This window comes from Aquila chrysaetos, chromosome 26 (genome assembly GCF_900496995.4).
Source record: "Aquila chrysaetos chrysaetos chromosome 26, bAquChr1.4, whole genome shotgun sequence".
Lineage (NCBI taxonomy): Eukaryota > Metazoa > Chordata > Aves > Accipitriformes > Accipitridae > Aquila > Aquila chrysaetos.
This window is the reverse complement of record NC_044029.1, coordinates 6,975,995-6,997,420: the sequence shown is the minus strand read 5'-3', so window position 1 is coordinate 6,997,420 and position 21,426 is coordinate 6,975,995. Positions and strand designations below refer to the sequence as shown.

The 21,426-nt window shown below is 34.2% G+C and overlaps 1 protein-coding gene across 10 annotated transcripts in view; it reads right to left on the bottom strand.

Annotated features, from left to right (window-relative positions):
- Positions 1 to 21,426, bottom strand: part of CEP290 (centrosomal protein 290) — a 56,307-nt gene that overhangs the window by 6,114 nt on the left and 28,767 nt on the right. For 6 of the 10 annotated variants that reach the window (XR_003921635.1, XM_030002763.1, XM_030002765.1 and 3 more), the window contains 22 exons: positions 19,386 to 19,537; positions 18,428 to 18,539; positions 17,217 to 17,672; positions 15,954 to 16,118; positions 15,589 to 15,696; positions 15,367 to 15,501; positions 14,469 to 14,735; positions 13,276 to 13,383; positions 12,497 to 12,696; positions 11,601 to 11,814; positions 11,264 to 11,401; positions 10,940 to 11,161; positions 10,246 to 10,362; positions 8,745 to 8,890; positions 7,692 to 7,847; positions 6,935 to 7,058; positions 5,711 to 6,361; positions 4,537 to 4,671; positions 4,179 to 4,265; positions 2,188 to 2,352; positions 1,681 to 1,803; positions 1,167 to 1,330 (listed from right to left, as the gene is read on the bottom strand). Coding sequence is in view for 9 of the 10 variants with exons in the window: in XM_030002763.1 (XP_029858623.1) it covers positions 1,167 to 1,330; positions 1,681 to 1,803; positions 2,188 to 2,352; positions 4,179 to 4,265; positions 4,537 to 4,671; positions 5,711 to 6,361; positions 6,935 to 7,058; positions 7,692 to 7,847; positions 8,745 to 8,890; positions 10,246 to 10,362; positions 10,940 to 11,161; positions 11,264 to 11,401; positions 11,601 to 11,814; positions 12,497 to 12,696; positions 13,276 to 13,383; positions 14,469 to 14,735; positions 15,367 to 15,501; positions 15,589 to 15,696; positions 15,954 to 16,118; positions 17,217 to 17,672; positions 18,428 to 18,539; positions 19,386 to 19,537 (4,145 nt within the window). In the remaining variant the exon portion in view is untranslated. The remainder of the gene's footprint in view (positions 1 to 1,166; positions 1,331 to 1,680; positions 1,804 to 2,187; positions 2,353 to 4,178; positions 4,266 to 4,536; positions 4,672 to 5,710; positions 6,362 to 6,934; positions 7,059 to 7,691; positions 7,848 to 8,744; positions 8,891 to 10,245; positions 10,363 to 10,939; positions 11,162 to 11,263; positions 11,402 to 11,600; positions 11,815 to 12,496; positions 12,697 to 13,275; positions 13,384 to 14,468; positions 14,736 to 15,366; positions 15,502 to 15,588; positions 15,697 to 15,953; positions 16,119 to 17,216; positions 17,673 to 18,427; positions 18,540 to 19,385; positions 19,538 to 21,426) is intronic. The other 4 variants (XM_030002768.1, XM_030002770.1, XM_030002769.2 and 1 more) reach the window with 2 other exon arrangements.

Sequence of the window (21,426 nt, the reverse complement as noted above, 5' to 3'; positions counted from 1 at the left end):
TGATTGATAGTAATGCTTTTTGGACTGGCAGTGGTTTTGGGGCGACAGTTTGCCAAAATCATTTCTGTAAGCAAACCACAAAACACAGAACTAAACAGCTTGCTTCTAGCAAAGGAAGGAATGCAATCAAAGTTGTTCAGGCTATAGAGTTAAGATCTACAGCCTGTATAAGTAGGTTGCCATAGAAAAAGCATCTGAACTAATTGCAGAAGTACAGATAAATTAAAAATATATACCTAAGTTGCAAAGCAGAAATCGGTGTCATAAAACTGTTTTATTTAGTTTGTTCCACACTGAGTCATGCAAGTGATGATACTTGAATTTTGTAACAACTGATAGGTAACTTTCAGATAACTTATTGGTAAAGACTTGTAGACATTTACTATTATTACCAAACAAAAAATCATTTTTGAAGCTGATTTCAAAGTCTGAGTTTTATCTAAAACTCTAGAAATGGCGATTCCCACACTTCATTTTATATATTGGAAAAGATAATCCAGTGCTAGTCTCAGAGCTTTTCTCCTTCTTCTACAGATAACAGAATCAACTGGCTGACTGCAATTAGCTTTCAGGGCCTTCAGAACACACATGAAGGATCTTTAGCTATGCCTACATGTCCCAAGTAGTACAGAAATCCCAGTGGGTTTTCTAACACAACCTCTGCACATTCACATGGTTAAATGGAGATTCGAATACAGCCAGGCTGGAAAATGCAGGTTGCTGGCTTCCAGTTTTTGTCTCAGATTGTCATCCATGTGGTAAGGTACTGAAATACTTTCTATGTTCAGCAAAAATGCTGACATTATTCCACAAAGCACAAATACAATACATTTAAGCAGGAAGGAACACAAAGTACTTCCTTTACCAGAACTACCCAGAAGTCTACAGCTGATCTGAAGAAGGGAGATAAGTACCTGGCTACTGTATAGAAGCAGATAACAAGGCCAGTACTTAAGGACGCTAGATCTCTGCTGGATTCGTATCAGAGACCCATATACTGATTCTACATACTAATACAGAATCAGAAAATAAAATACGGATAATATAAAACTATCTTCAAAAGAGGAAAGAAAAAATTACAAAAATGAAAGTCTAATTTGTTTGCTAATATTTAAAGAGAAATTAACACTTCTGATTATCTTCCTTACCTCATTCTCAGTTCCTACCTTCTTGTAACAACGGACTTCCAGCTTTTGCTGTCAGCTCCGTCAGACTGGCTCTCAGCCAAATTGAGCCTCTTAACGGTTTCCTCCAGCTGTACAGTTAACTTCTCATTTAATATCTCCAAGTTATGCTTTGCTATTCGTAGCTTCTCTCCACTGTCAGCTTCCTATTGTTCAATAAAAACAACAAAGCTTTATGGAATACTTCACCTCACATGAAGCACAGGATTATCTAAAATGGTGGTGAGATAGGGTCAGTGCTGATTGAGAGGAAAACAGTGCACCCAAGATCATTAGCACTACAACTTCCAAACTCTGTCTTGGGCTGCTCCTTGGATGTCTCCTCTCCACATAGAAGTAAAAATTCTGTCATAGCAATATCAGTGCTTAGAAAAGTGTCCATTCCATATCAACCACTTTAAAAAAAAAAAAAAAAAAAAAAAAAAAAAAAAAAAAAAAGATACTTACCACAACCAGTAACTAATGGAAATAAAGGGATGCATTACAATGATCATACCTTTTTCAGTTCTTTACGCAGCCTCTCGTTTTCAGTAATGACTTTTTCCATTCCTTTGGTTTTAGATTCATAACGCATACTCAGCTGGCCCCCCAGATGAAGTTTCATTTTTTCTATTTCAGACTAAATAGCAAATGGTTTGTTAAAACACATATACATTGCTTAGTAGAAAATTTCAGATTTCCATTTTTAAAGCACAGCATAGTTACAGCCATCTAGCACAGTGAACATAACATTTCATCACATTCATTTCATCATATTTATGTATATATGCATATATACATAAATATATGTATATATTTTATATATACAGAGTACCTTTACATAAATCATACAGTATGTTATGCTAAAATGAAGTTTTGCTTTTCTGTTCTACACGCTTCGTATTTGGTATTTTTAAAACACTTTTGTGCCAGTAAGTGTCAACAATAGGTTTGCTGCTCCATTTTCCTACTAAAATGCATATAAACTGTTATCTAAATGTAGTTACTGGAGATAAATCAGTACCTTTAGCCTCTCATTTTCCTGTTCAAGACCAAGTAGTTTCTCATTAGAAACCACAGCTGGAGCTTTTTTCAGCTCTTCGTTTTCTCTTTGGACTCTCTCTACAACCTTTTTCATCAAGCCAATTGTTTTTTCCAATTCTGGGACTGTCTTTCCACTTCTACCAGCCTATAGAGAGGGAAGAAAAAAAACTGCAAGGAAGTAAACAGTTCATCTTAACATTCTGAGATACTCCAAATCTTACTTTATTGCTTATTTTCCCATTGAAATTTATATTTATAAAAAAGATGTTATATTTTGGTGTGACTTGAACCGTAAAGTTTCTTGCATACTTAGCTCCCCAAAATGTTTAGTGATATATTCACCCCCAAAGTCGTCAGCTCCTTCATTTTCTGTGTTACCCACGAAAGCTGCAGTTAGTCTCAAAATCTGCTGTACTTTATGAACTAAACTAAAACATAGGAAAATAAATCAAAGTACTGCTTTATTTTTTTAGCTTTTCTTGTAGAACAATTCCCTGATACAACAGACCATGCAATTGCTTGAAAGCAAATACTGTCTGAAGGGAAAAAAAAAATTTTAAAAAAAGGCTGGGAGCTTGAGGGAAGAAAAGAGGGCCCTTTTTTAGCAACCATACTTCTGCTGGATTAAAGTGACAGAAGAACTGCATCTTAAAGCATGAGTAAATCTTCTCCCTTTCCCAAGGCATATATTCTCCTTGCAGAGTGATAAATAAATAAATAAATAAATAAATAAATAAATATGGAGAAAAAAGCTTGTAATTTGTCCATTCTAGTTCTTGCACTATGTTCATTTATGAGGTAGAAAAGCTGTTAAAGGGTCTTTAAATGCATTTATTTTCTCATTATCTTTGTAGCAACTGTTTTCCTCAGCAGTAATAACTTAAAGATGCTGCTGTTTCCAATTCTGGGCCCATGAAGTACCTCCTTTTCTTTCTATTGAGGTAAGGAACACAGTACAGTGGAAAAACCGGAAGATTGTACTCCCTGGAGCCCTAGATAAACCTATACAGTGACCAAGTTTTGGAAGTAAAAATGACTTCTTCTTTCTTCTCTAAAATAACTGGAGGGATTAGGAGGTTTGTGCTGGCACACAGCAGAGTTAAAGAAAAACCTCTGTCAGATCTTGGTGCCTGAAAAGGGAGGAAGATTCAGAATTTGCTGCCGCCTCAGAACCTTTGCATGAAGCAGTTCTATAAACTGAATTTCCTTATCCAAAAACTACCACTGCATTAGAGACAGGCAGATACACAAGCAGTCCATGCAAGGTACAAGTAAAAGAATGGGAAATACACAATCTTTTCCAGGTACCCAGAAGTAGAACTCATTCTCCTTGTATACTGAAAGAGCTATGAAGGCACTTAAGAGCTTTTATTAAGTCAGCTTCCTTTGAAAGGTCACACAAATAGTTTGACAAGTTAGTGGCAAGGGAGATATTAGGCAGTACTGAAGCCTTTTTGTCCTGTAACTTCTGAAGTACTGCTCTATTAAAGTAGCTGACAGTAGCTAGGGTAAAATTTAACTGTGTCATCTTGCATAGTACAACAAACAAAAAACTTCACTAACAATAACTTACACTTTTTAACATTTGCATCAAATAAAATCCTATCTTTTAAATCATAAAGCTGTAACTGTATTACACATTTACCTAAATACATGACTATAATTTTCATTACTAGGGCTGCAACTCCTATTTTTTTGTACAAATATGTTTCTGAAGATAACTTTAATCCAAATGACAAAATAAGGCCATGATTGTGCAAATATTTAATAGTGTAGCTCTAGTCCTTCTAATGGTCCTATTAACTGAATTTCATTCATTTATTATAGGACTTTGGCAATAAAATAAACAAGTAAGAACAATTCCTTTTTGCTTTTGGTTGATTCCAAATAATTTAGCTTTAATAAAACATTGTGCTTTTTTGTATTTAAGTTTCACTTAATTATGATGAAAAATGCTGTTACAATACTCACCCCTCTAATGCTGCCCAGCTTTCGTTCAACATCTGCTTTCTCTTTTTTGAGCAGTTCACACATTTCTTTTAAGTCACCTACTTGGTCCTAAAAAAACAAAGTAATAAGCAACTTATTTAGATTTCAAACTGAGGTTATCAGTAACAAAAATACAGTGGGTTTACTTTGAAAAATGTAAAGAAAAAGCAATTTCCCATCACAATGACATTTTTCATCATTTTTACCAGCCATTCAGCCTTCTCATCTTCCATAAAGCCATTAAAAACTTACAGTATGCACAGAAAAGACATCAATTTCTTTTTAAGCAATCCCCTAACCTGTGTCAGGGTAAAGGGGACTAAAGGTAAGAAGATGTTACCTTTAGTCTTGGCAAATCTTTATTGGCCTGCTCTAGCTGGAATCTTAGCTCAACGTTTTCAGATGACAATCTTAAATTTTCCTTTAAAAGCTCTTGTTCTCTTCGATATTGATCATCTGATCCTATTCCTGATGTCTTGAGAAAACAGAGGGGAAAAAAATTATTAAGTGGTAATGCACTAATCATTGTATCAGTTGTAGCTGATAAAGAGCAACACAGAATTAGTATTTTTCACAGAAATAAAACAGATTACAGTTGTATTGCCAGTTTTGATCTAATCTGCTCCAACTTTAACTCCTCTTACATTTTCTAAACTTGCTTAACCTTTAGGGCAAGTTTACAAAGCAGTAGAAACCAGTAAAAATTTTGTCAAACCAAAATTAACTCACAAACTATTGGGTAGAAATTAATCTCAAAGTCTAAAAGACAAAAAAGCTACTGAGTGTAGTAAGCTGTGACACTGTACTTGGGAACAGCATCTAATTTTAAGGACATATTCTGGTATGTTTATTAAATAGTACATATGGCATAAGGAATTTCACTTAAGTCAAACAGATCACAGAGCAAGTCAGGAAGAGTAGTATGTAACTCTAATTCTTAGTCTGTTAGTTCCTGCAATCTTAAGTGTTTATCCATGGAGGCCAGAAATTTCTATTACATAAAGAGTGCTTTGCATGCCTTATATTGCCAATTCAAATCATAACTATATGGTAAATTATTATGCCTGACTAGTAAAGAGTAAAACCTTTTGATGATATAATAATCAGCAGGTTTTACTTATGTAATTATGGAATTAACAGTATGATTGATTAATTCATCACTAATAATGATAGGAATAAAGTATTTGCTTCAATAAAGCATATTTTTTTCTTAGTGTAAGTAATAACACATCATAAGTCTCTTAAAGAATGAAGGTCATCAACTAGCTGCATGTTTCATTGGGATTATTTGTAAACCTTCTGGATCAAAATTTTAGAATTGACAGTAGCTTAATTGTGAGCTGACATGCATGCCTATCATGAAAGTGTAAGGTTTGCTTCATGGACCACTTGGTGACTGCTTCAGTATCCCTGCAGACCATGCATAGGAAATCATTGCATTATCAAGATCAAACTATTCTATTTCTACATCATTTATACAGAAGAAATGCTAGAGGACTTCTACAGTATCAAACCTCAGGCATTTCACAAAATTCTGGGGTTGTTTCAAGCCCCTCTGTACCACTTTGGTAAGTTTCATGTTTATCCTCTGCAGTGTGTTGATTCATTTCATTATTCACATTTATTTTTTCTGCTTCATAGTCATTAGCTTGATTAGAAGGCTCCCCTGAATCAGACTGATTGCAGCTCATTCTGCCAGTATCAGGCTCTTCTACACTTTCTTCTTCATCAACATTCGAGTGCTCGAGTATTTCTTGCTTCCTCTCCTCTTCCTCAAATTCCTCATTAAGTTTTCCATTTTCAGGTTGCGTTATATTTTCTTCTGTTTCACTGCAATTCTCTTCATCAGCTTCAGCTATATTTTTGTTTTCCAGTTCTTCCCTAGAAATATCTGTGTCCTTGCATTTCTCACCATCTTCAGGATGGTTTTCAGGAGACGCTTCTGTGCTTGCATCCGCAGTAGCCTCATGGCCTTCATTATGCATGATGCATGTTTGCGTGTCTGCTTCCTCATCTATTTCATTACCATCAGTAATGCTATGATTAGTCTGGTGCTTGATTTCATCCCTATTTGAAATAGGTTTCTTTTGAAGGGAATTCAAATACTTTTGTTTACTGATACTGATAGGAACAGACTTGGTCAGTTCACTTTGGTCACATGTACTCTGATTCAAGTTGAAGATAGAATGAAGCATGAAAGAAAAGCAGAAGACAGTAAAACAAAACAGGAAATAAAGAAAACTAGAATGTACTGTTAAATCGATTTCTTGAAAGATTAAGATAAACTAATAATGCAATATTTGCAGTATAATGAACCTTGTAAAAATCAAAACACAACAAAAACACCTCAGGTAACTGAAAAGCAGCTCAGTATTTCCCCAAACTCTTTGTATCCTGAATTTTCCATCATTATGGAATATAGTAGTCTCTCAGTTGCAGACTCACATATTTAAAAATACATATATCCCTTATTTCTCCACATATGCTAGGATGCTGGATATTTCAGCTTCTATCTGTAGAACACAGAAACTCTAAGTTTTGGGTTTGGGTTTTTTTTTTTTGGTTTGTTTTGTTGTGTTTTTTAAAACCACTAAAAGCTGAGTATTTTCTATCCTGATCTAGAATACTACCATTTGAAATAAAACCACTTAAATGGCACAGAATACCAAAGGGATAACAAATATTTTTGTTAAGTAAGTGTGATTCCTCTAGGTAATATGGTTACATTATTAACTTACCGAGGGTCTAGAATACGTCTCTCTCGAACATTGTCTCTGCAATGCATGAAGCTTTTCCTGGAGGTATTGATTTTTGAAATGTAATTCTTCTACAACAGAATCTCGTGGGATTGCTTGCTGTGTTCTACATCCAAAAAAAAAAAAAAAAAAAAAAAAATCAAGCCAAAACAAACAAATGGCTATTAATGCAGAAAAGCATCCTTTAAGGTAAAAAACCCCATGAACTTCTGGATTACTAGACTGGACTTTCTAGTATTACTGGGCTAGTTATTCTAAATCAATGTTAGCCACACAGGCTATTTCAGCTAATTCCTGTCAATTGAAAGTACCTACTTTGGCAAAAGGAATCTGCTCTTTTGATATGTGTACAGCTTATATTACTCAGGTACACTATCCACTGTGATAGTGGATACACTGATTAAGAATACACTCCCTAACTGCAACTTAGCAGTTCCAGTAACTTTCACCAACTCTAAATTGTACTTATAATTTTACACAATAGGAGCCAGATGTTTTTCATGTTACTTAGCTTTTTAGAATAATGAACCAATGCTGCATATTCTCTGAACATGCACAATTGCTCCCAAGTAGCTTTAAGTTTGCTCATCACAGACTTAAAGAAGGATTTTTGAAATTCCCATCTGTTTTTTTCCTTATTGAATCAGTTGCTCTAATAGAGACTTTCTATCTCTTTCCACAGATTTTTTTCTCATTTAGATCTTTTAGTTTTTATAGATTCTTTTAAAATGCCTCTCACCTCATGTGAGCAACTTCGTTTTCTAAATCTAGATTCCGTTTTCTTAGTTCTTCCAGTTCTTTTTCAGTCTCTGAGGCTTTTACTCCAACAACACGGTCAACAGTGACACCAGTAGTTTTCAGTTTCTTATGTAAAGCAATTTTCTCTTTTTCAGTCCTGTAACATCCAGTAAATTTACATTTAAAACTTTATTTGCTAACTTGCTTTCTTTAGGAGAAAACACTTTCTGTCTTAAAGAATCCACAATTGCAATTTATTTGCTCACTGAACCACAACCCCTTTTCTGTTTAATAAGGTTACCTTATAGACAGTACAGCTTTACCACAAAAACCCCAAAGCCCACAAAAAAACCAAAAACCAAACCTGGAAAAAACAATGAACGTTAAATCAGTATTATGCATGTCATAAAAACCTTGCTGGTCTTGCCTGCTTTTTATGTGAAATTCATGCAAGACTTGCTAAGACTAAATGCCATTTTGAAGCAGTTTCAAACCACAATCTAAGGACAGCTACAATCACCATCACAGTTTCCTTTCTTTTCTGCACCTTTTATCAGTAAAACCCTGCCATTACTGTACTGAAGTAAATGTAACATTTGCAGAGGGTTTGCGCAGGTGTTTTTTTTAAAGGGCTTCCATCTCATAATCCTAGAAGTGCCAGTACTGCAGTAGCACTCCATGTAACAGTAGCACTGTATCCAATCCTAGTAATCTGATTAAATTATACAGAGGTGAGAAACAGCCTGTCTTCATAAAGCTGTTATTTGTTTCATGGGAATAACAGAACGCTATATGCAAGAAGCATAATAAAGGACTTTAATTAGTTTTATTCAAAGACAGTTTCTTCTACTAAAGGCTTCTACAGGGGAAAGGATACTAGAGGAGTAGCCTGCTACTTGAAAATTAACTAATCTTTTTTAATCTCAATACCAATATCAAATTCTAGACATCAGTCTTATAAACATAACAAACTCTTATAATTATTACGTAGCAAACATATTTGGATTTCCCTTATGTCATCATTTTGTAGCAGAATCTGTTAAAACCAACTCACTTGGTATAAATTTCCTTCAATGTATTCAGCTGTTTGGCTACAGCATCTGCTTCTTTTTCCTTTTCCCTTAGTTTGTTCCGCAATCCTTCCATTCTGATTTGCCATTTTTTACCTTCTTCCCATCTAATTATTTCCTCTTTGGAGGTCTGTGAAGCACATAAACAAATTATGTATTTCTTTCTGAATTTTTTTCTTAAAGCAAAATAAGCAAACACGTTAGAAAACCAAGAATGATATATTCTTCATTTATCAATTTAAAACATGAAGCCACAGCAGGCATATATTATCTACCTATGGTAGATAAGGTAAATAGCAGGCCCAGCTGGATACCTTAAGTATACTGTAGTGACTGGTGTATAAAGCTGATGCAGTTTAATGCTATTCCCAAATTCTTCCTTAGCTTTTAATACTTATTTTACAAAAAAAGGAGTGACACATTTTATGAAATTAGAGGTGCTAGTGCAATATACCCTTTTACTTTGAATTACATGTTAGTAAAGAAGACAGATTAAAGAAACAGAAGTGTTTTTCTATGCCAATTTACAGCAGATCTGTCTTCTGCAGCTCACCAGGAGTCTATATGTCCCTGCTGCACAGCTGTAAAATTGGTCATTTTTACTTAAAAGTTACAATTCAGTAACTATAAATTATACATCAGTTAAAACCTCTACTTATGTGATCACAAATGGCTACTGAAAAATCACAGTCAACATTCCTGTAAGCAATTTCTGTTCTTTTTAATTGGACTTCTCTCTTTGCCAGTTAGCCCCTGTACTTTATTTTCTGTCTTCATTCTGAACAGTTACTGCTACTAAGGGACAGACAGAAAGCAAAATCTTGGAAAAAGGAAGAAACATGCCAAGTTTGAGAAAAATATCTCTAGACACTAAACAACAGTCCTAGAATAGTATTTAATACCATAGTCTGAATGTCATTATACAAGCATGCTATAATATTCCAGCATATTTTATGATTACTTTGACAAGCCGCTAATTAGTTACTGAAGTAGTAAAATAACAAGCAAAAAACCAAACAAAACAGCTGGTAAAATGAACACATCTCCAATCAATCAGAACCTCTCGTATGCGGAGATCACTACTGCAAAGAATAATCACTTACACAGACATGATCCCTTCTAAGATTCACACTTTTGCTCCTAAGTACTTCATGTTTTTATCATTGCATTGATTTTGCAAATGCACATTTGACAGCACTTACGTAATCAATTTCACTGCTACCTATAAAATCTTAGTTTTCTAAGATTTGTAATGGATCTTTAATTCTACAAAAAGGGCAGGGAAACATTAATATACCAGTACTAAGCAACAAGAGCACTAATAAAGAGCATGGGAAACACGAAGAGGTTACACTCATGAAACTGCTTTTCTTCTGATCAAGTTTGGTTTGTTGGTTGGGTTTTTTAAAGGCAATAGGGAGAGTTAAACTGCCTAGACCTAGGCTGATGATGTCTTTCAAAGCCACAATCTTATGTATCACCTACCTTGTCTTCTTTTACACCTTTTTTTTCCATTTCTTCACACTTCTTCTCAAGCTCACTTTCCAGCTTTTTAATTTTTTTCTGAAGTGCATCTATCATATTTTGTTCATCAGCTTTGCTCTGAAAAACTACAAACTTTTACAAACTTAAAGTTTAATGACCACTACCTAAGTATTTTTCTCCACTCAAAAAATAAGGACTTTAATTCCAAGTGGTAGAATTAGTTTACAACCTAAATGATCTTTTAAAAATTATCTTTAAATTAAAAGTATTGGAATGTAACTTTGCATTCTAAACTGAATAAACAGCAGCGAGTAGCTGAATTAAAAAAAATAAATTAGACGATTCTACTGTAAATCCTTTACTTTTCTTCTGAAAGGGGAAATAAGGACAGCCAGAAAGACCACAAAATTCCATTTTTCAAAGAAGCCTTGAAAGTGGTAATTCAACTCCTCCAACTCTTTCAAACATAGTTCAAGGAGCAAGTATTTTTCAGTCTCTTCCTTTTATTTGAGGCATGCTGCCAACAGCAAAAGCTAATAGCTCACATGTAACCCGGCTGATGAGCAAAAATAAATTTTAAAATCGAGTATAAGTCTCAATGCCTGCCAAAAGTACTTCATCTTTCCCCTCCAAACCAGCACATCTATGCAGAAGCTTGACCAAGATCAAACATATTTTTAAAAATCACTTCTACCTGAATGCTACTGCTTAGCCTCCTAATCCGTTTCTTCAGTTCTTCATTTTCTTTTTCCATTTCATTTTGTTCTCTCAACATTTTAGCAAATGCTTTTTGTTTCCGCTGAAGTTCTTGGTTCAACTCATCCCTTTCATCAGACAAAGAACTTTCCCTGGTTTTACTTATTTTGAGGTTATCTGTAAGTTTTGTAATCTGATTATTTAATTCCTCTATCTGTGTCTAGAAGAAAACAAACAAACAAACAAACAAACCAGCAAGCCCCCAAAGTCAGGATTATCAACAATACAACAATGCAATACAATGATATTACTTAGCACTCACCGTAAGCCCCTTTGTTTGCCTGTCAACAATCTCCTGGACATTCATATATGCCTCTTTTTGTGACGCAGCAGAAATAATCTGCTGTTCAGCATTAGCAGTCATTTCTGCTCGGAGTTCCAGAAGTGCTGTGCTCAAAGCCTAAAAATAATAAATTCAAGTTCTTTTAAGTGAAGAAGCTGCTAATATGAACATTACAAAACAAGAAAAGGCAATTATATTTTACTATATTATATTATGCAATTATATTCTACCTCCTGCTGTATTGTACGTAGAATTCTTAAGCATTAAGCAACATTAAACCTTTATGTGACATAGGGATAAATTTTTGTTGACTAACTTTCTGCTGCTTCTCTTTTATGGCTAACTGGCTCTTCAGCTGTTCCACCAGGTTTTTCAGTGTTGCTGTGGGTGCTCTATCATTTGCTTCTTTCTGGACCTCTAGTTCAGCTTTTACATTTGCTAATTCCTTTTCCATCTGACATAACACGTTCCTCAATTCATTTGCTTCATCTTTTAGTTGTTCCACATCAACTGTATGCTTTTCCTGAAGCCTAATAAAAAATAACCATTAATAGGGTACACTGCAATAACCAAGTTAGCAAACTCCAAATAAATAACAAAGGGCACGATGTTATATTTTTTATTATTGTTAAAGCAAATGACGCATAGATTTGGAAACAGCAAAAAAAGACTGACTCAACAAAGGGAGCCTCCACTGAATAAGAAAATTACTCAAGAAGATCAGCAAAAGGAGATTAGAGCATTGTTCATTCTAACTCCTGGCCCTCAGAGGTAAAGAAAGCATCATACTTTTCTCCTTTTAAATAGGGGTTAAATTTTTGTGAGTTTAAACTTGTTAGGCAGCAAGCCCAAATGGATGTAGCAGGGGATAAAAAAAACCAAAACACAAACCAGCAAGTAGCACAGTAGTTTAAAGACAACTCTCATACCAAGACTCCTTGAATACTTTCTTTTCCACTGAATGGCACAAAGCTAACAACTGAAAGGCATTTTTCCAAGCCACATTTTTTCAATATTAGCCCCCCAAAAGTGCTACAGATTAAAAATAATTTACAATTACCAACCATAGTAACTCTTTTGAGTTAGTGTTTTCAGCCAAATCTTAAATTAAGCAAAAACATGTTCAATTCGATAGACCAGTCCTGTAGCAGCAATACATAATTGACTTGATCCAATCCAATTGTGATTTATGTTAACAATCTAAAAACTTACTGGGCTCTGATAGTCTCAAACTCTTTGATTTTCATTACAGTAATTTGTTTCTGTTTTTCCAAATCAGATGATGTTTTCTTTAATTTTCCCACAAGTGAAGCAAGAGAATTATCCTGTTCTGCTACAGTTTGCTCCATTTCAACTAAGCGGAGAAAATGTTTGTTGTTGGAAAGTGATAAAGAAGTCTTTTTCATTAACTCCTGTAAAACAGAACAAATCATGTGATGAACATTTTAAGCTTTAAATCAAAGGTAAACATTATTGATGCATTTTAAACTCAATCCTGAATATAACCAAACATTAATATCTAATGTTTATTTACTGAGATGTGAATCTCAGTCTGCAGAGAAAGCAGTCACACTGGTTTGAAAGAGCTTTGTGCATCTAATGATCTACAGAATAACTAGTTAAATACAGCTTTCACCTCATCATAAAGTGTCAAGAGAAAATTTGTATTGAAATTGATTAGTTTAACATAACCACAGATTCAATGAAAAGAACAGAAAACAAAATATACCTCTCCTAGAAGTCTCCATAAATGAGGAAGATATGAAAAATACTCGTATATACGGAGGTGGTAACTTTGGTTTTTTACACTTGACTCTAATCCATCTCTTGCAAATTCTCTCAAGAATAATACAGTAATTCTGCATCAACCACCCATTTATTTTTCCCACCATCATTTCTTACTGACTTTTGACTGCAGAACTGTTCTTTTGAGCAACAATTTTAAAAATTTGGGAACAACTTCACTAATCCCACAAATACATATAACTCACCAAAGCAGTCTGTTTGAATTTATTAAGAGAATTGTCACTATGCAAATTTAACTTCTGGTGTAGAACTCTAAGGTCCTCCTCATGCTTCTTTGCTATTTCCTCTTGTTCCTGTTAGTTCAAAATAAAAATACAACTCTACTGATGCACACTATTCCAGAAAGTCATGAAACTACAGTACCTTCATGTTGATTGCTCACTCATTGCTCAGTATTGGTCCCCAAATTTTCCTCTAATTCTGGCAGTTTTTAAAATTCTTTTCTTCTTGCTTTAATCAATAATTTTTTTCCCCCCCTTTTTAACACTATTGGAAAAAACCCTACCGTTGCAGTTTTAAGCTATGTAGCAAGCAGTATGGCACAACAGGACAGGAACTGGAGAGCAAAACAGTTGGTGCTGGTTCCCACCAACTATGAATATCCATATGGATAGTGATATCCGTACTATGTACTTTTCAGGTCTATTTACTTTAGATTACAGTGTGATCCTGTAGATTGAATGTCTGCTAGCAGACAGAGCACAGTAGGCTCATTTTTAGACTGTATCTTCTGGTTTAGTTCCAAACCAAAACACTTCATTTCTCCCAGAAGAAACAGCTATGCGTGTTAAGCACAGCACACTAAGCTAAGATGACAGGAAGTCTGCTTCAGAAATATGCTCCTGACACAAACACACCAAAACTGATGCATGTTTATTCTTGAAGTACTTCTTAGGCACAAGGTTTATGCTTTAAAATATGCTTTAAGGGTATAAAGAATATGAAGTATGCTTAGATACACTGTTTATGCTTTAAAATATGCTTTAATTTAAAATATGCCTTAACATGTCTTTCCTGTACCTTCCAAATTCACTGCAAGATGCAGTCCAGAGATCATTGTTGCAAGTACTGGAATATCCCACATAAATATACAATATACTGAGACCACTTATCACAGCAGAATCTTAATTTTCTTCCTGTCACACTAATTTAATTCCTAGACAGACATCATATACATAACCTCTTGACTGAGCAAGTCTCCTATTTTAAGAAGTTAAAAAATTCTACATGAACTTTCTACATAAAAAATTACTAATCATCTCTGTTCTGTTACCTCTGAGGTCAGAAACTTCTTAAGATTTCACTAGCAATGAGAGAAACAAAGAATCACTAAAACAACTTAAAAGTAGAAGAAATTTTGTACAAAAAGTTTAACTACCTCTCTTGCTTTAGCAAGGAAACGTTGGTATTTTTTTAACACTTCCTCCTTTTGATTTAATCTTGCTTGCATATTTGCAATGGTTTGATGAGCAATTTTTATGGCATGATGGTACTCTGGATCATCTTCTTGTTTGCCTAATTCAGCCATTATCTTCTCTCTTTCTGATGTTGCAGGTAATTGAAGTCTTAGTTCATTTATAACTTTGTCTCTTGATAAAACATTTTGTTCAGCTTTCCACAGAGCAGTTTCCTTTTCTTTTAATTTCTGCAATGAAAGGCAGTTGTTGCATTTCCAGAATTCAAACACCGCAAAAAGATCTTACTTTTTAAAAATGTACCAGAAAGATTTGTCTTAACAGACTTGTAAACACAAAAAGTTTTGCACTCGGTTCTGGCTGTATGGGATTACTATTACATGAAAAAAGTCCCAGAATATCATTACCATGTCTTTATGTATTATTTGCTTGGCACAAGACTCTTATGCAACTCATTTTGTGCTACCAAATTAAGAAGCTGGTGTTTTTCAAATTTCTTAAGAACCACAAATTATCTTCTGTAACAGATTTTCAATTTAGCAACCCAAGATAAAAGGATTTTGCTGTGCTACTTGTTAAATTTAATGTAACACTTGGTAAATTTAACTAGCTACAGTCAACTGAATTTTGTACAGCAAGAGCATCTTACCCTACTAAACGAACAATCTAAAATATTCAAATATTTTCCCTAAAAATTTGTTGCAATGGAAAAAATATTTCATTTTAGTCACAGTGTGATTATATTATTTACATTTTCTCTGTGTTAAATACTTATAAGGGATTCGACATTATATATAAAAATTAAAGGGCATAGAAATACAAACTTTGTCCCTTTATACGATAATTTATACATTTAATTACCTCCTCCAGTGATTTGCAGGTTGCCCTAGTTTCCAGGATTGTTCGAATATGCTCCTGAATCTTTCTCAAAGCCAACTCAAGTTGTTGTGGGAGTGGCAAGCTAGGGTCTGGAACTGATCCTGTAGCCTTTTCTAACTGCACAGAAAGATTCATATTCATGTAATCTGACAGCTCTGAAAAATGTTCTTATAAGTCTATTTTTAGTTAATTCAGTGCATGTACCTTTACAGCTGTACTAAGTATTTCATTTTGTTGATGATCATACAGGTCTAATTGGCGCTGCAGTTCTACTTCCCTCTGGTCCCAAGCCATTTGCCTTTCTTCATGGAACTGTAACAAATGTTTGATAAAGGTATTTTATTTATTGAAGGCAATGGGAATTTTGTAACCAAAACCCACAATTTTATAACAGAAAAAAAGAGATACCAAAATGTAAAATACTCAAATGTGCTATTAAAAAGAATTATGGAACCAAGATACAAACATCTATGTTAAAGCCCTTACTAGGAAGACTCTTCCTTTTTAAAAAATCACCTAGTGAAACATGGAATAGACTGTTTTTCCAACAGCATGCAGGAAATACATACCTTGTTCTGCTGGACAATTTCTTCTTCCAGATTATTGATTGTACGTTCATATTCAGAAATTATATTATGCAAATACTTCACCTCTTCCTTTTGCTTGACTATCTCTCGATTGAGTTTAAGTTCCTGTAGATGGAGTTCCTCCATCTTCATATGCCATTCAATTACCTAATAATGAATGACACACAGTATTGTAATTTACCAAGCCCACAGGTCAAATAGATGCAGCTACACTCTTTGAGGCAGTATGGCACTTATCAAACCAACAGGAAGAAAAACGTTCTGCCTTTTTAAGCTTCTTCACTTCTCTTGAGTGAGGAGGCATGGCAAGAGTATGAAACTGCAAGCGGAATGACTGAAAAGTGCAGCAGACAAGTTGAGAGGCAACAGGTTTCCCCTATGCTGACAAGTGCATTGCAAATAATTTTCAAATGACCTAACTAAGTTATACCCTATGCCTCTGTCCAGACTGAACAAAAAAAAGCATGCAAGAAGTTTGGTTGACTTTTCTAAAACAGCAAAAGATTTTCAAAAACATTAAAACCTGTATGTGTTAAAAAATGCACATGTACTAACAGACATATTTATGTCAAAATGCTCTAGAAAAATATTTGAAAACTGGCTTAAAACTAAAACATGCCAAGAGCGCTACAACTGTCGCTTACATGCAGACATCTTTAGTTATGACAAATATAAACATATTATAAAATACAGAGTGATCTGGAAGAGAAGTGAGAAAACTATTCAAATTTCAAGGCATCATTGTTTACACCAGCAAAATATGATTGAGTAGAATTACATGCGTACAATAACGTCTGACCATGCTGCCTAAATTATTGCCCCTGGATTTATTTAAAAGGACATGGATTTGTAGTAAAGATTTCAATGCAAGCTCATGAAACAGAACTTCAGAATGCTACTCTGTGTTTAATTTAATTTCATTTGTTATTTAATTCAATTCATAATTTACTTCAATTTAATATAACTGAATTCATAGATAGCCTCTACTTCCTATGACACTTAATTGGCCACAAAAGAAAATTCATAAATCTGATGGCGCTGACTTTTACAGGGCAAATAACTAATGATGTATTACTTTTTTAAAATAGGAAAACAAAAAATGGTAGCTGTCATATTCTAATAAAGTGTACTTTGAAATCATTAAGTTCTACATTAAAACAGACGTTTAGGGAACAAGCTGATCTGAAATGTAATTTAAATGCAGATCAGATGAACAAAGCTATTCAAAGTTGTAAAACAGCAAACCTTTTGAGCTCCTCTTGTATCCTTCAATGCACTTATTAATTCTTCTAAACTTTTCAGTTTTAACTCCATCTCTAATGCTCTGTTTTCTGCATTTCGACGCTCCTGCTGGGCATGCTGAACTTCTTCCAGGATCTTCAGTTTGTCATTCTGTAGCTGAATCATTGTTTTAGAGAATTTTTCTTGCTGTGCTAAAGGCAGAGCACCACTAAACTGTCGCCGCAAAGACTGAACTGTCTGTTGTAGATGTTTGGCTCTATTTCTTCCTTCCAGTCGGGCAAAATATAAGGCTTGCTCTCTCTCATCAAGCTTCTGTTCTAAACGTAGATTATGGATCTCCACCTTCTGTAGTTTCAATTTAAGCGTCTCCAATTTGCCTATAGCAACAGATTCACTACCTTGAAGGGCTATGATATGTTGATGCAGTTTTGCAATAACTGCTTTTTCATCTGACTGTGCCTAAGAACAAAATTTACAGAACAAATTTATTTTTCATTTTGAATATGTCAATGGAGTTTATATGTAAATATAAACAAGTTAGTATTTTTTTTGTATTTTATATATTGCATGTATTTTATTCCATAGATCAGAGCAAGAATTAGCCTCTAAAACCAGCTTTTTATTTTTCCACTATTGTTTCTACAGCCAGATTTTAGAAATGCACCTTTTCAGATACTGATCTTAAAAATTGTATCTTTCCAAAGCAGAGGAGATGAGGAAGAAATGTATACCCGAACTTAGAAAATATGGTAACATAAAAGCTGACACAAGTGTTGTGTTTAGAGACTCAAACCATTCTAGAACATGAAAACAAATCCCAAGGAATTCTTTCAGCTAATAACAAAGCAATTTAATAAGTCTACTGCAAGTCTTCAAGATTTACAAGTCATTGCTTGTCTTATAAAAAACGATCACACTTTCCTGATATTATATTTAAATATTGACCATGAGCTATTAATCATATAGGAATAAATATTACCTAAATAACATGGAAAAAAGCTCAGGATCTGTAATAGCTGTACAGCTAGAAATGGAAAAAATGGAGAAGGGAATACTTAATGTAATAGAGAACTCTTGAAAGGGTATGGCCACTACAAGGCAACTGCCTTCTGAAATGCTTTTGCAGTTTCCTAATTCACTGTAAAATTACTTCATTTCTTCTCACTCCAGGGAGAAAAATCCAAACTGCAGTGTTAATAAAGGTTGAATTTTACCTGATAGTCTAAAATTTGCATTCTAAGAGATTCCACTTCTTTATCTCTGTATTGCTGGCGTGCCTCCAGAGCTTCAACTTGCATTCTTGCTACATCAGACAGTTCTCTTAACCTTGCAGGGAAAACAAGTATTGTGTCACTTGAAACCACTGAATAACCTATTAAGTTTTCTACATAGAAGATGCTAAGAAAAGATGCTTAGTATGTTTCCTCATATCAAAACATTTGAAGACTTTGTTCTTTTCACCATACTTTACTACTCAGAGTCCTTGTTACGAAAATTCTTCTATATTGCCTCTCAACTTTTTCACAGGACGTTTTCCTGTAAGTTATACAGAAGTTTGCTAGCAGTTAACCTATTCCAGGAAAACAATGCCATGTTTTTTACCTGAACTAAGCATCTCTCCTCTATTTCTCTCCCACTTCAGGACATAAATGCTCAAACAGTTTCATTCTCAATTCCTTTCTCTGCTTCCCCAAGTCTAATCACTCATTTTCAGTGTCAAAAATCACTGCAAACATCCCCACAGACTTTGCTGGTTTAGGAGTAGAACAGGATTACATTATTTACTCAAAGACAAATGACCATATCAACATATCTAAAAATATCAGTTTTTCAATTTATGCATACAAAGTTAATCCCTTGTAAGTAAATGGCACCACCCCTGCAATTTAATCTTTGATATCTATGACTCTTTGAAAGTAAGAATCACTTCCCCATATTTTTTATGAGATTTTCGTAAATTTAAGGGAGGTTGTGGCACAGAAACAAAATAAACCTGAATTAATTAGTTTAAAAATACTAGTAATAAGTATCTAAGTGCACACTTATCCATGTCTATCCAGGCCAGCACTTAATTCCTTGTTCAAATCAAAATGAAGCAAATTACTTTCTTTATAGTCATTTTCGCGTGCTTCTGAAAACACTGCATTCGAAATTCGTTACTTCAACACTTACTTTGATACTTCAGTCTTGAGCTCCATCTCACGCTTCTCTAGGTCCATGATTTGTCGTCTATCTGCATCACTTACTGCCTTACTTACACTCTTTGACAGTTCATCTCTTAATTCCTGTTCGACTTTCTGTGCCTCAAGGTTGATTTTGGTGAGCTTAAAAAAAAAAAACAAAACCAGAAACAAACAAAATGGTATCCTAAGCACACAACTGCTCCCAACCCTGCAAAGAAAAAGCAGTACCAAAAGTATCTTTTCTTTTTTAGTCATTACAAAACACTGTTCAGCTGTGTTCAAAAAACAATTTCCTTTCCTCTCTGCTTAAACGTCTTTTTGTTTGCAGCACTGCATACACATAGGAACAGATACACAGGTCAGCCCAAAACAGGATTCTAAATTAAACACAATTTTTATTAGTGAATTTTCTTAAAAACATTACCACAATAACTTGCTCTTAAACTAAAATAAGAAAAAAAGAAAAAAATAATAAGACCGTAAACTCTTTAGGAAATGAACAGGCTTACCTATATATTTCTGTACTGTCTAGTATATCAGGATTGGCAACACAAGTACAGGTTATAAGTGCCAAGACTCACAATAGTGTAGTTCTTTTGTTCTTTCTAAAAAGAACTTTCATAATTAAGTGATATTCTTTCAAACAGCCTGATTTTTCAAGTTGATTGTTAAATACTGAGTAATCAATGTTTCAATTCAAACCAAAGAGCATTAAGAAGAGATAGATATCTGGAAAGCATGAGGCAACATAGAGAAGCCTTAGGAATTAGTTTAGTAAATACAGTTGTGGCAGATTAATCTGATAACACTCCTTAATAAAATAACTGATTTCCTAAACAAACAAAAAAAGCGTGGTGTATCTTATTATCTGCACTTCACATATTTGAGGCAGTACTATCTGGAAAACTAACAATTGTGTTGAAGTAGATTTATGAGTGTAGAAGATGACTAGTAGACTTCTTCTAGTTACCAGTTCTTCAACCGGTATCACTTAAAACTTTCATTAATTACCGTAGCACAATCTTGTTAGATATATGTCTGTCTCTCTCTCTAAAAAAAAAAAAGCAGTGATGCCAGATTAGGAGGCACTGACAACAGGAGTATATAAAACAGAAAATGTATGTCCTGGAGCTCCAGAAATGAGGAAAAAAGGGATGCACAGAGGAACTAATACGAAGAAATTGTGGCATTAGGAGTTCATCAACTCAGAATGAAGGAAGACCAGCATACCTAAACATATCACAAGACAGATAATGATATATGCAAAAAAGGAAAATGTGATCCTAGGGTTCATCACCTGAGGTATTTCTTAATGAAATAAAAGAAGTCATGCCATCAGAAAAGGCTTTAACAATACAGTTGCTGAAAAGCTTTATACACTTTCAGTTATTCCATGTCCCAAATCAAAACAGTGTAACAAATACTACTAAAACAACAGTCAGTTAACAGCAATCTAAAATAGCTAGGCTGAAGTCTAGCAAAGCACAAAGAGGGGGCATGAATACAATCTATCAATGTTCCCATCAACATAACTATTCTTTCTTTTCCCTTGTGTTTAAATTATAGGCCAACACTGGCACAAGAACAAATGTGTACAACTGCCTATAAATAAATTTGGACTGGAAATTATAATAAAGTCTCCTACTGTTAAATAATGAATTTATGTAACAAACTTCAAATACAAATAGTGGGCACAAAAAAAATCTAAGAAAATTAAGACTGGTATGACAGGAATACTAAGGATCATCAGCTTCAATGGCACATGACTTCTCTTCTGTTCCTGTATTATAATATTTGGCATGTGACAGAGGACATAGCCAGCCAAATCATGACACTATCATTTGCAAAAGGGATGCAAAGGTCTAACATTTTTCAGAACATTGGTAATTAAGGGAAAAATAGCAGAAAAGGGATCATATGAATTAGACACAAGAAATAACAGGTCAAGAACAGACTTTTTTCTAGCAGTCTGCTGAAAAATTAGCAAACTGTCTGTCAAGATACCACATGTTTTACAGAGATTAACTAAT